Source organism: Cryptomeria japonica, chromosome 3 (genome assembly GCF_030272615.1).
Source record: "Cryptomeria japonica chromosome 3, Sugi_1.0, whole genome shotgun sequence".
NCBI lineage: Eukaryota > Viridiplantae > Streptophyta > Pinopsida > Cupressales > Cupressaceae > Cryptomeria > Cryptomeria japonica.
This window is the reverse complement of record NC_081407.1, coordinates 444596977-444609793: the sequence shown is the minus strand read 5'-3', so window position 1 is coordinate 444609793 and position 12817 is coordinate 444596977. Positions and strand designations below refer to the sequence as shown.

Genomic DNA, 12817 nt, shown 5'->3' with positions numbered 1-12817 from the left:
CAAGGAAATTCTTGTCTAGGTATTCAATTTCATCATTTTTCATCCTTAGCATCTCAAAAATCCTAAGTTCTTAACAACTTGCTCCTGACAACAAATTTGGAACATTTTTGCAATTTTGACAACTTGACAACATTTTACAAGATTTTTCAACTTTTGACAATTTTTGACAATTTTGGAATTCCTCACATCTCGCTCTCAATTTGGAATCCAGGAGCTCACCGATAGGCATTAGACCGAGACTAGGTGACTAGATCACAACCTAGAGGCAAATTTGCAATCAGGTTTCAAAACTACTGCCAGACATGCTAAACCCTAGGAAATGACTAGATTACTAAGCAAAAAAAAACGGGGGTCTCCATTTGCAATTGGGTGATGTGTGAAAAGGTCACAACAGAGACCAACTTGGAAATGCTTAGCCTTGGGAGGCCATCAAGCCTTGGCTCCTATGGAATGATAATTAATTTTGCAATGGCCTCTCTCTTATTAATAACCTCTATGGTGGTCTTTTGCCATTAATTTCCAAGACAAACCATTGGCTGAGATTCCTTGGATGCGTTTCTTCAAGTTTTCTAGAAGAGGCATTGATATATTTACGATCTATACTCTAAAACTGCTTTTGCATGGCTATCATGGCCTTAAGCAAAGGCCAAATATAACCTAAATAGTGGTCTTTGGATGATTATGAGGTAGTGTCTTTCAATACCTGCACAACATTGTTGTGAGATCAACAAAGCCTAAGTGGGAAGACTGGAAGTGATATGTTGATACCCTTGTCCACAAGCATACTGATAGGAAATGGTTCAATTAGCTCTCTTTGCATTTGGCTATGATTCAAAGAATTAAATACAAGATGGTCTCTTAAGACATCCTCTCACATATGGAACAATTGTTTCTAATTTGAAAATTGGATTGTTGAAGTTGGGTCATTGGGGTCATTGTGTTCCAGCTTAGTCAAGAGTTGTTTGAGTGCCTAGAGACATTAACTACCAAATTTTTGTATGTTTTACTGTATTTTGAGTTGAATCATGTGTAGGATGTGATGGGCAATCCCATAAGTACTTTGGAACTGAAGTGCAATTTTTTAAGTGAAGTTGAAAAGTGATTCCTGGTGAATTCAAAACTTTGTATAGGTGAGGAAAGTGTGAAATAACATGGCTAATGCATGAGTATCATACTGAATTCACAGATAGCACAATAATGGACAATTGTTGTAGCAAATGCACAAATGCTAGTCTGTCAGAAGCAACAAAAATGCTACAATGTGAGTATAATGTGGAATATGAAAGGTTTCGTCATATGAGTTGCCTCTTTTGAGGTTTATTCTTCTAGTTTGGCGCCATGTGAGGATAGAGGATGATCATATACTGTAAAAACATGAAGTTGAGGGGGTGGCATCTTAAGTAGCTGAATGGGTTGGACATTACACAAGTGTAGGCCAATAAAGTGGCCTTGGAGGTGGTACACCTTCAAACTTTATTGAACCATTGCAATAATACCCCATGTATTGTGGCTTGGGATCCTCTTTCTTTGCAAAATTGTACCTATTATCCCCACCAAGGTCAATATTGTGAATACTTTAAGGGTGGGGTCCCATGGACAAGGGCTTCCTAAAATTTTTTAGGGAGTGCTGCTAATATTTTTTTAGGAAAATTTTAAAGTCAGTGGTCCTGTGAATTTTGTAGTGTAGTTTAAGTTTAAAAGTTTTAAGTTCTGAAATTTATGGAAGTTGGTGGCCTTGTGAATTTTATTATTTTGCATATTCAATTCAACCTAAGTTGTCAATTTAGTTATGGGTACGATGTTTTGGTTTGTTGGTACATCATTTTTTTTTCCTTGGGTATGGTACGTTTGGTTATATTTATGCAAAAAAATTAAAAATATATATAATAGTAGATGCATTTGATGGTATGATACCGCATCATTGATCAATGGTAGTGATAAAGATAAATGTCAATTGATAGTTCAAAATTTCAATGTTATGTCATATATCATATAAGTCTAACAAGACTATTCAAACAAAAATCATTACAACTACAAATTTTGAAATAAATATGATCAAAAATTTATATATTGATCTTCAATCTTCATCAAAAGTATCTAGATCAAGGTCATTGTTTAGTTCAACATCATTTGAACCACAAGCAAATGGAGTGCCACTCCAACTAGGTACATCATGTATAAGAGCCTTGCCATCATCTATATTGACTCTAGCAAGCTCTACAACAAATTCTCCCAAATTGGTACACTCAGAGGCTATATCACAATTCTTTATTGTCCCTTTAGTCATCTTTCGTATGTGATGGGAGACACAAGTTGAAATGGATATAAATCGAGCCTTCTATTTTGTTTTTGCAGCTAACTGGTGGCATTTCACTAAATGGACAAAGGGTATGTACTCCAGTTTCGTTTATCCTAAGAACTTACAACCGATTGAAATTGAAGAGAAAACCAACACAACTTAGTGTTGGTGCGTGTTTTATGACACACCGAACACGGAATTAAGATGCCTAAAAGACACTATATCCTCTCTTGAATAAAATCACTGCACATGCTAAGATTGCAAAGAAGATCATATGGCGATTCCAATGTTTTTACTGCGAACTAGCGACTTTAATGTTGGATATAGCTCGTTTTGTGGTGTATGTTGGTAATCCAAAGGTAACTTGCGAATTTCATTCACAATGAAAATTTTTAGCTATGAAAACTCTTTTTTTTGGATTTAGGATTTCAAAAAAAAAAAGGAAAAAAAGAAAAGGATTCATGAATTCTATACCATTCCTATGAATTTAAGAGACGGTAGTGATTGCGTGAATCTAAACCATGCTTTGGTTCACCAACTTAAACAACTAAACAAAGTGGGTGCAATCTTCAAGGGTTGTGCTTACAATTTTCATACCATGAATAGTACCATCAAAATGAACAATACTTATCCAAAGGTAGAAGTTAAACATCCACAAAATATGCTCAGGTTAACTCTGCACAATGAACAAAAATCATTTGTTCATCAAAAGTATGAGCAACGATTTCACCAACCAATACTATCAAATCTTGCATTCATTTAATAACTTTTATAAAGCAAATTCTATTCTATGTTGAAGAAAATATGAAATCATGCAACTACAAGATAACATAGAGATTCAAAGCAATGCAAATGAACTTTATTATCTTAATAGTCTTAAGCAACAATTTCACCAATCTCTCCCATACAAATGAGAGAAGAGGAGTTTATATAGAGTTTTTTGATAATGAACAAAAGGCCCAGATCAAACAGAGATCAATGGCCGAGATCAAAACACAAATACCTTGAATAGGGTTTACAATACTTATCCAACAAGAGCAAATAATAGAAAGACGTGTCACATGAAGCTTTCTTCTAGAAGAATATATCCTTATCCCTTTTTTGTGGCAGCATATTCGATAAACCTAGACACAAGAGGATTAACCTCTTCCATTGTGACATGTGGCAGCATGTTTATCTTGAATTCAATCACGTCCAAGTCATCAGTGTAGGTGGCAAAAGCATTCTCCCAATCCAATTCCTGTTTCTGGAAGGCATCCTTTATGGAAAAGGAGGTGGATGCCTTAGTCAAATTTTGCTCAAGGATTGGTCCTGTGAAAATGAAGAAATTCTCTTGAACTTTGACCTTCAAATTTTCCATGTCCATTTCATTTTCTCAAATCGCTTCCTTGATAGCAACCTCTCCGAGGTAGGCCAGTATCCTTCCATCAGGTGCCACAATCTGCCATGTCTTGAATTCTAGGTAGTAACAAAGAAGTTTGCTGATATGTTAATATCAATTCATCCACAAATGTGACAACTTCATTATTGATGTCTGCCATTCATTCCTTAGTTTCTTTAGTTGTCACCTTCATCTCCTTGAGTCTTCAACTATTTCCTGGGGAAGAACCAAAGGTGGAGGGACTGCTGCATCTCCTTGAGCAATAGGATTGATCAAGTGCTGGTGCTCAATCTTTTTCTTTAATTCTTCTTTCTTCTTTACTTCTCTCTTCAATCTTTCCTTGATTGCCTTTGAATTCAACATGACCAAAGTTGGTTCTCCAACCCTCTTCCACTTTGAAGTGATTTTAGATTCTGTTTGTGCTCCCTTGTTGGCAAACTTCATTTGAACTTTCCTTGAAAATCCTCCTTGAGTGGTCATCTATTGCTTGAAATTTGGACTTAGAATTGTATTTTAGCTTCAAAAATTGGTGGAAAATCTGCTTCTATTTTTGAAAGAAGATGAAATCTTTCCAAAAGTCAATCCAATTCCTTCATGAAATCAAGGAACTCTCTTGTTTCTCTTCAATTGTCTTCTTTCCTCAGTAAATTTGAGAATTTTGATAAAATCTCCCAAATTGCTTTAAGGAATCGCCTTTACCTTTGTATTCAAGTGTAGAAATTGGCTTGAAATCCACCTAGAAGTTGCCTTGTACTTGCAATTTATTTCGAAATTTGCTCTGAAGTTTAGGAAGGATTGTTTCCTAAGCTTCAACTTTCAGTCTTGAAAAGTAAATTGTGAGAAAATGAAATGCCAATGCTCATGGTTATAAAGAAGGTAAACTCTTGTGTTTTCTCCTAGGAGTTTCTCTTATAGGCGAACTTCATCTTGATTTGAATTTTTTCCAATCCATCAACACTTAGCAAAATTTCTGAAGTTTATTTTCTCCAAGGTATCAATACTTAGCCAATATTCTGAATTTTTCTCCCCAAAGTATCAACACTTAACCAATTTTGTAATCCTCTCCTTGGGCGGACTTGCTACTACTTGGACAAGGAATTTCCATCATGTTGGACGGACTTCATCATGCTTCAAGAGATTTTATCAAGGCTTGGGTGGACTTTGCCTTGGTTCAAGACATTTTCTACAAAGCTTGGGTGGACTTTACCTTGGTTCAAGACATTTTCTACAAGGCTTGGACAGAGTTTGCCATGTCTTGAGACATTTTCTTCATGTCGAGAGCGGACTTTGCCTTGGTTCAAGACATTTTTTTCATCTTGAGATGGTGGAGTTAATATTTTTCTAGGATTTTTCTGTTTGCCATGAGCACTTAGTAGAATTTCTTGCTCATCACCATGTTTATCTAGAACTTTCTGGATCAATGCCTTGTCTAGAGAATTTTCTTGACTTTTTTACCTTGAAGATACAAACTTTTCATTTTGAAAACAAGAACCTCATTGTCTTGACTTGAATGACTTAATCCTAGGTCAACTTTCCAAAAAGTTGAAAAAAACAAAAAGCTGCTTCCCCAACTGGTTTCAAAGTGCCAAAAATAAAAAAGCAAAAAGCAAAAAAGCAGAATTCCACAAAAATAGGAAGTTATCAAAATTGACCTTAAGCAGTTGCGTTTTTCACTTCTGTGATGTCAAAATGCCCATTTCATTATGATTGGTCCAACTGACTTGAGGACTTCAGAAAAACTCTTTGAAAACCCCTAACTCTCTAGACTTGCAAAGATTGGCAACTCAAAAAACTACCCTAAAAAGCAAAAACAAGGGGGTCCCCATTTGCAATGGGGTGATGTGTGAAAACGTCACAACATTTAGAAATGAAAAATCAACAGAAATTAAAGAATGGTAAGTACTGAAGTTTACAAATACCAAAAAATAAAGAGTAATAAATGTAAAATAAAAATAATTAATTTGTATAAAATAAAAAACTCAAGATGATTGACAAGTGGCATTTTCTTGTCCACATCTGCTATTTTCAGGGATACATTCCAGTTAATCCTATAACAAAAATAAATTGCTTCATGGGACCCTTTACTTCTTGAAAATAGATTCTGAAACTCCAGGAGACTCCAGCCTTAATCTTTAGTATGACATTATGACTTTCTGATTTTATGATCAGGTGTTTCTTTATTAGGGCCGAGTATTCTGGTTGTCAACTGCTTGCTACTTTTTCTGGGCCCTGCCTAGTATACGTGGCTGCAGAATGTGATCCATTTTTGTTTGAATAATACATAGATCTATTTTACCCCCCAAAAAAGAAGATATATTTACTGTTAACTATTTGATATTTTTAATTAGATGTAGTGCGCCACTTACATACTGTCTGGAAATGGACTTCACGTGGATGCGTGCATAGAAGTAGTTTGTCTACACAATTATTTTCTTGTGGAACTCAATTCTACAAGGAATGGAAGATTGAGTCTCAATCATGCTCACTACTTGCCTTTTGGATCCTTCCCAATTTTGTGGCATTGGATGTCATTTACATGTTTTAATGTGTAAAAAATGTCTGCTTACTTGAGACTTGATCAGTCCATTTTTAAATGAAGGAAAATCTCTAGAATCATCACCTTCTGTTGGGTACCTGTTTTTGAAAGGAAGCCTAAATTTTTTGTAATATGTAATCTGTTCTTTGAATTCTATGTTATACGGAGAGTGCAAAAAGTTTTTTTTTTGGGATCTTATATCTCCTACCTATATTACTTATCAGTTATTTCATTTATTGGAAGTATTTGAAGTCCATGATACTACACTGAAACCTATTTAAACTTCAAACCAAAGTTGACCAATAGTTGTTTCTCATTGTTTTGCAGGACTTCATATCAAAGACAACGCATGCTAAGGTTAAAAAGATATTCTGTGTTTTAGAAGACAATGATGAGGGTACCTGGAAGACAAGAACATGCTTAGATATAAATTATAAGTTATTGGGTTCTGGTGTTATACAAGAGGTTCGATATGCTTTTGTAAAAACTGTATTAGATACATTATATGCTGATACTGTGGATGCATTCAACTTACCAAACTAACTCCACGTCTATGTAAAGTCATTCTTTATTAGTTGGATGTTGAATCGAAGGAAAGTTGCAAGCCTTTGACAGCTATTTTTTGCATTCACCTTGTGCACGGTTACTCTTATTGTCTAAAGAATGCTATGTTATACAGATCGTCTGTCATGTGCTTTGCGTTAGTATTCTTATATTTTGGTATCATTCTTTATGGGTGATTCTCTACATTTTATTGCTAGTTTTTGTCAAAGGTAGATGTTATTGCGATCACTGAATTTTTTTCTAATTAATTTAACTAATGAATGTACAGAATTAAAAAATTTCAATAAAAATATTATAATTTAAATTTAATTTTTATTTTATATAATTATAAAAATATCAATTTTCTTTATTCTTATTAGTCCGTGTAAATTAAAAATTCACTTTTTCTTAGATTGGATTATTTATTATTATCGAGTGACTGTCACAATAAAAACCTGTCCTCGATCTCAATTAAAAACTACTGCACATGCAATTATAAGGTATATTTTCTTTAACTAATATTCTTACTGCACACGCAATTATCAAGGTACATTTTCTTTTGACTAATATTTTTTTTACTTATAACTTCTGCTGACCCGTGATAATGCCATTGACATTTTTCATTATTCAAAGCCTTCCATTTATTTATAAGATAATTTTTATTTTATATTAAACAAACTATATTTTCATTTATAATTTTTTTAAAAAGAATTAAAAAATTAATGGAACTAGTTTTTGAAATTTTTTTTGATCTATTTAAAAAAGAATTGCCTTTCATTTATTAAATTTTTATGATATATATTTTAGTTTAATTTTAATGAAGTATTAGTTAAAAAAATGTATAACTTTAAATTAAATGCTTTTTGATATATCAATCAAAGACAAATTAATATAAACATTTTAAAAAATATGAAATAAAAATATACTAAAAATAAAAGATTGTTATATTTGAACAATATAAAAATTATTTGATCTATTTAAAAAGAATTGTCTTTCATTTATTATTTTTTTATGATATATATTTTAGTTTAATTTTTATGTAAGTATTAGTAAAAAAATCATAAGTAATAACTTTAAATTAAATACTTTTTGATATATTAATCAAATACAAATAAATATAAACTTTAAAAAAATTGAAATAAAAATATATTAAAAATAAAATATTGTTATATTTGAACAATTAAAAATTCTTTGATCTATTTAAAAAAGAATTGTCTTTCATTTATTATTTTTTTATGATATATATATTTTAGCTTAATTTTTTATTTAAGTATTATTACAAAATTTCATAAGTAATAACTTTAAATTAAATACTTTTAATATATTACTCAAATAGAAATTAGTGAAAAATAATATTAGTGAGGATGTCGCGCGGGCGGTTTTTGCAGAGCGTCGAGCTAGGGTTCCGAAGCCCTAGCTCGTGATCGGGGGCTTCTGCAGGGTGTCCAGGGTGAGCGGCGAAGGGTGTGCAGTGCAGGGGGTCTAGGTGGTGCGGGGAGTAGTGAAGGGCGGAGGGGAGAAGTGTAGCGGTCTGCGTGTGGGTGCAGGCTGAGTGGTTTGGTCGCCTTTCCAAACAAACAACGAGCTCCTGTGGGGTTGGGGACCACGGGGGGACCTCCATCTCAGGAGTGTTGGGGAGGGGTGGGGTTTTGGGGGGGGGGTTTCTCTTTCGAGCCCCTTTGGGGTTTAGGACTTTGTCCTTTTGTGTCTTATGATGAGTATTGGTGGGGATGTTTCGAAGGACTAGCCAACCTGGATTTTCGGGCGGCGGTGAGATCAAAACCCCCACCACAGAGCATGAAGACATTCAATAATAACCTCTATTCCTTAGAAGTGGGATCTAGTAGTGTGGGGAGTTCGTGCATTTTGAAGATTAATGGTTGCTTGGAGAGATGCAGCGAGAGGCCAAAGCTGATAATTCCTCCTGAGATGATAGCGGAGGACATCGCATATTTTTCAAAACACTCGCTATATTGCAAATTCTTGGGAATGAGGGTTTCTTTGCAGTTTTTGGAAAACTGGGTGCAAAGGACTTGGGCCTCGGAGGGGGAAATGGAGATCATGCTACTGGCAAACAACTACTTCATGGTTACCTTCAATTGCATGGAGGATCGCAATAGGGTCTTCGAAGGCGGTCCATATTTTTACAACCAGGCGGGGTTGTTTATCAAACCTTGGCATGCGGGGTTTAACCCTTCGGAGGAGCTCCCGAATAGGGTGCCTATGTGGGTTCGTTAACCACGTTTCCCGGTGGAATGTTGTCAAGAAGATGTGCTCCAGATGCTTGCCGCTCTGCTTGGGAAGCCAGTGGGATCCTCTACGCAAACCCTGGGGAGAAAGGTAATGACCTTTGTCCGTATCTGTGTTGAAATTGATCTTAGTAAACCCTTGCCAGATGCTATAGATATGTGTGCAGGATCTTAATCTTGGGTTCAACAATTAGATTATGAGACGTTACCTTTCCGTTGCCGGTTGTGTCATGAGTATGGTCATTTACAGCCTAAGTGCCCTAGATATAAACCGGTGATGCGCCAACCTCAGCAGTCGGAATCGAGCCAAGATAGGGCTGAAAAAGGGAAAGCTCCTATGTCTATCGAGGCTGGGGGTACTGATGGTTTTGTCCCAGCTAGGACAAAGAACAGGAACTGAGGACAAAAGAGGCCTTTGCAGGAGAGACAGGAGGAGGACACCAACAAATTTGATGTTTTGGATGACCTTGGCCATCAGGAAGTTAATCCGGGGCTAACCCCTTTGGATCAAGGAGCGTCAGGAGGGGCCTTGGAAAGAGTAGCTGAGGTCCCTACCCAGGCCCTGCTAGGGGTTGGAAGCCAGCAGATGGAGATGGATCGGCAAGTAGGGGTTCATTTGGGACTCACTCCTGGGTCTGAGGTGATTGTGGCTGAAGGGGAGGGCTCTTCGATAGCGTCGAAGTTGGAACCGGTTGGGGTCAAAAGCAATAAGTCTGTTGCTCATCTGGGTTTACATCAGAAAGACATTAAGAAAAATGCATCAGAGAGGAGCTCAAAGGTAGGCAGAAAGAAGGATTTGGACAAGATTAAATTGATGGGGGAGAATTTGGTTGAGTCAGGGTCGGTAAAGACTTTGGATTCTCACTTTTCCAATCCTTCGAAATGATTGTGATCTCTTGGAATGTGAGGGGCTTGAACAGTGGCCCTAGACAAAAAGTTGTTCGGGACTTGATTAGGAATCATTCGCCTGATGTCATTTTTTTGCAAGAAACTAAACTTACAGTGGAGAGTATGATGGGCCTGGTGCCGAAGATGTGGAATCGAGGAGAATGTCAGTGTGTTGGGGCAGCAGGATCCTCTGGAGGGGTGGCCTGTCTTTGGAACCCCTTAAGGTTTCGCCCTATCTGGTGGGTTGCCTCCCGATCGTCATTATTCGGGGTGTTTTCCAGTCTTGAGACTGGGGAACTCATTTTGTTTTTTAACATTTATGCCCCCACTGATCTTTTGGGTAAGCAAAATTTATGGTCTCATATTTTCGGTATGCGAAGGCTGGCCCCTTTTCATCCTTGGATTATGGCAAGAGACTTCAATGCCATCCTTGAGCTGAGTGAGAAGAAGGGGGGGGGGGGGGGGGGGGGTGATGAGGTTGGAGCCTTCTTCCTTCCTCTTTCAGGATAATATTTCCGTGCTGCAGCTTGTTGACATTAAGCCTGGTAATGGTTTTTTCACTTGGAACAATAGGAGGGTGGGAGAGGATTGGATTGCAGAGAGATTGGATCATTTCCTGGTTTCCAGTTTTTGGATTGGTGGGGGGTGGTCCACCAGCTCGGAGATTCTTGACTAGAGAGGGTCGGATCACTGGCCCATCAAGCTGGTTTCTTCTTCGGCTCGGGTTGCTCGCTCACCTTCATTCAAATTCCAACTTATGTGGCTTCGAGATCCTTCTTTGCAGGCTCTTGTAGCGGAGTGGTGGAGGAAAGGGAGGCCAGCCTTTGGCATTGCCATATACTCTTTTGCCAAGCAGCTGCAATTTGTTAAGTTTCAGCTCAAACAGTGGAACCGACAGGGTTTCGAGAACATCTTTCATGCCAAAAAAGTTGCTCACATGATGCTGAATGGAATCACCAGCGTAATTAGAGAGCAAGGTTTGTCAAAGGAATTGCTCAAGGAGGAAGACAGGGCGGTCAAGGTGGTAGAGGAATGGGAGCTTAGGGAAGAAATTTATTGGAAGCAAAGAGCTCGTATTGACTGGCTGAAGGAGGGGGACAAGAACACAACTTTCTTCTTCAACTCAGTGAAAGCTAGAAGGCATGGAAACTCCATCCCTGCTCTGGTTAATGATAGAGGAGAGCAGTGCTTATCCTTGCCAGAGATATCTAGGGAGGTGTCTTAGTTTTTCTAGTCCCTCTTCAGGGAGGATCCCAAGGGGGAAACGGGGGAGGAGAACCAGGTTCTCGCTTGCATTCCTTCTCTTGTCTCAGGGGAGATGAATGAGCAGCTTTTGTGTCCTATTTTATTGGAAGAACTTGAGAGGATTGTCTTTTGGATGAGAAAAGGAAAAGCTCCAGGACCGGATGGGTTCCGAGTTGAATTCTTTCAAGAATTCTAGGATATTATCAAGCTGGATTTGCTGGATGTGGTACAGGAATCACAGAGGAACAAGCAGATGCTTAGGGCATTGAATGCAACCTTTATTGCTCTTATCCCCAAGTGTGAGGGGGCTGATCGGTTAGGCCAGTTCCGCCCCATCTCTCTATGCAATGTGATTTATAAAATCATCTCTAAGCTGATAGCGGATAGATTGAAGAAGTGCTTGGGGAAGGTTCTCTAAGGAACAGAGTGGGTTTGTGGAAGGGCGTCAAATCTTGGATGGGGTGGCCATTGCGACGGAGACCATTCACTCTATGGCAACCTCCAAGGAAAAAGCTATGTTTATCAAGCTGGATATGGCTAAGGCGTACGACAGAGTTCGATGGTCCTTGCTTCAGAAGATCCTAAAGGTGTTTGGTTTTGCAGACAAGTGGATCCAGTGGGTTATGAGTTGTGTTACAACTACTTCTTTCTCAGTGCTTATCAATGGAGATCATACTGAGCTATTCGGTGCGTCTAGGGGTCTTTGTCAGGGAGACCCCCTCTCCCCTTATTTATTCATTCTCATGGCTGAGGTTCTAGGGAGGCTGATTAAACATAATGTGGGTTAGGGTATTATTCAGGGTTGGAGATGGGGTAATGACTTGCAGCCGCAGTCCCATTTGCAGTTTGTGGATGACACGACTCTTATGGGGCTCGCTCGAATCAGAGAAGCTATTAATCTGCATATGGTCTTGGATTTTTATCTTGCGGCTTCGGGCCAACTGATCAACGAGAACAAATCTTCTATCCTCTTCTTCAACACTCTTGAAATTATTAATAGGAGGATTGCTCTTATCCTGAGATTCCAAGTTGGCTCCCTGCCCTTGAACTATTTGGGTATTCCTATATCCCCTGGTAAACCTCCTAGGGATTCTTGGCAGGGTATCTTGGATAAATTCTGCTCGAAGGTTGAACACTCGACTCATAGATGGCTATCCTTTGTTGGGAGGGCTCAGTTGATTCAGTCGATGGTTCAGGCTCTCTGATCTATCGTTGTATGCTTCAAGTGGCTCCTAAGTAGTTCTTGAAGGGTCTGGATTCTCTAGCTAGGCAATTCTTATGGGCAGGCAATCTCTCCTCTTCAAAATGGAGCCTTGTCAATTGGGACTTGGTTTGTAGCCCAAAGCAGTCGGGGGGGCTTGGCTTAAGACAGTCTGTTCTTTTTGGGGAGGCGCTGGCGGCTAAATTGTATTGGAGGTGGTGTGTGGAGCAAGATCGGAACTAGGCTAGAATTCTAGCCAACAAATATATGCAGAGGGTCTCGATGGAGGAAATCCCTAGATATCCACTTGAGGGAAAGGGCTCTTCGATCTGGTATACTCTCAAGAGAGGGGCTTCTCTCATTAAGGCAGGTCTCTTCTGGATTTGCAGGAGGGGGGAAGAGGTACTTTTCTGGAATGACTCTTGGGATGGATATCCTCCCATTCTTGATCAATTCCCTAACCTTGGGGACTTGT

The 12817-nt window shown here is 38.2% G+C and overlaps 1 protein-coding gene across 3 annotated transcripts in view; it reads left to right on the top strand.

Moving 5' to 3' along the window:
• Positions 1–6920, top strand: part of LOC131033443 (uncharacterized) — a 239473-nt gene extending 232553 nt beyond the window's left edge. For 2 of the 3 annotated variants that reach the window (XM_057965648.2, XM_057964986.2), the window contains one exon: positions 6544–6920. In XM_057965648.2, coding sequence (XP_057821631.1) covers positions 6544–6759 — 216 coding nt within the window. In that variant the 3' untranslated portion in view covers positions 6760–6920. The remainder of the gene's footprint in view (positions 1–6543) is intronic. The other variant, XM_057966345.2, reaches the window with a different exon arrangement.
• The last annotated feature ends 5897 nt before the right edge of the window (positions 6921–12817 follow it).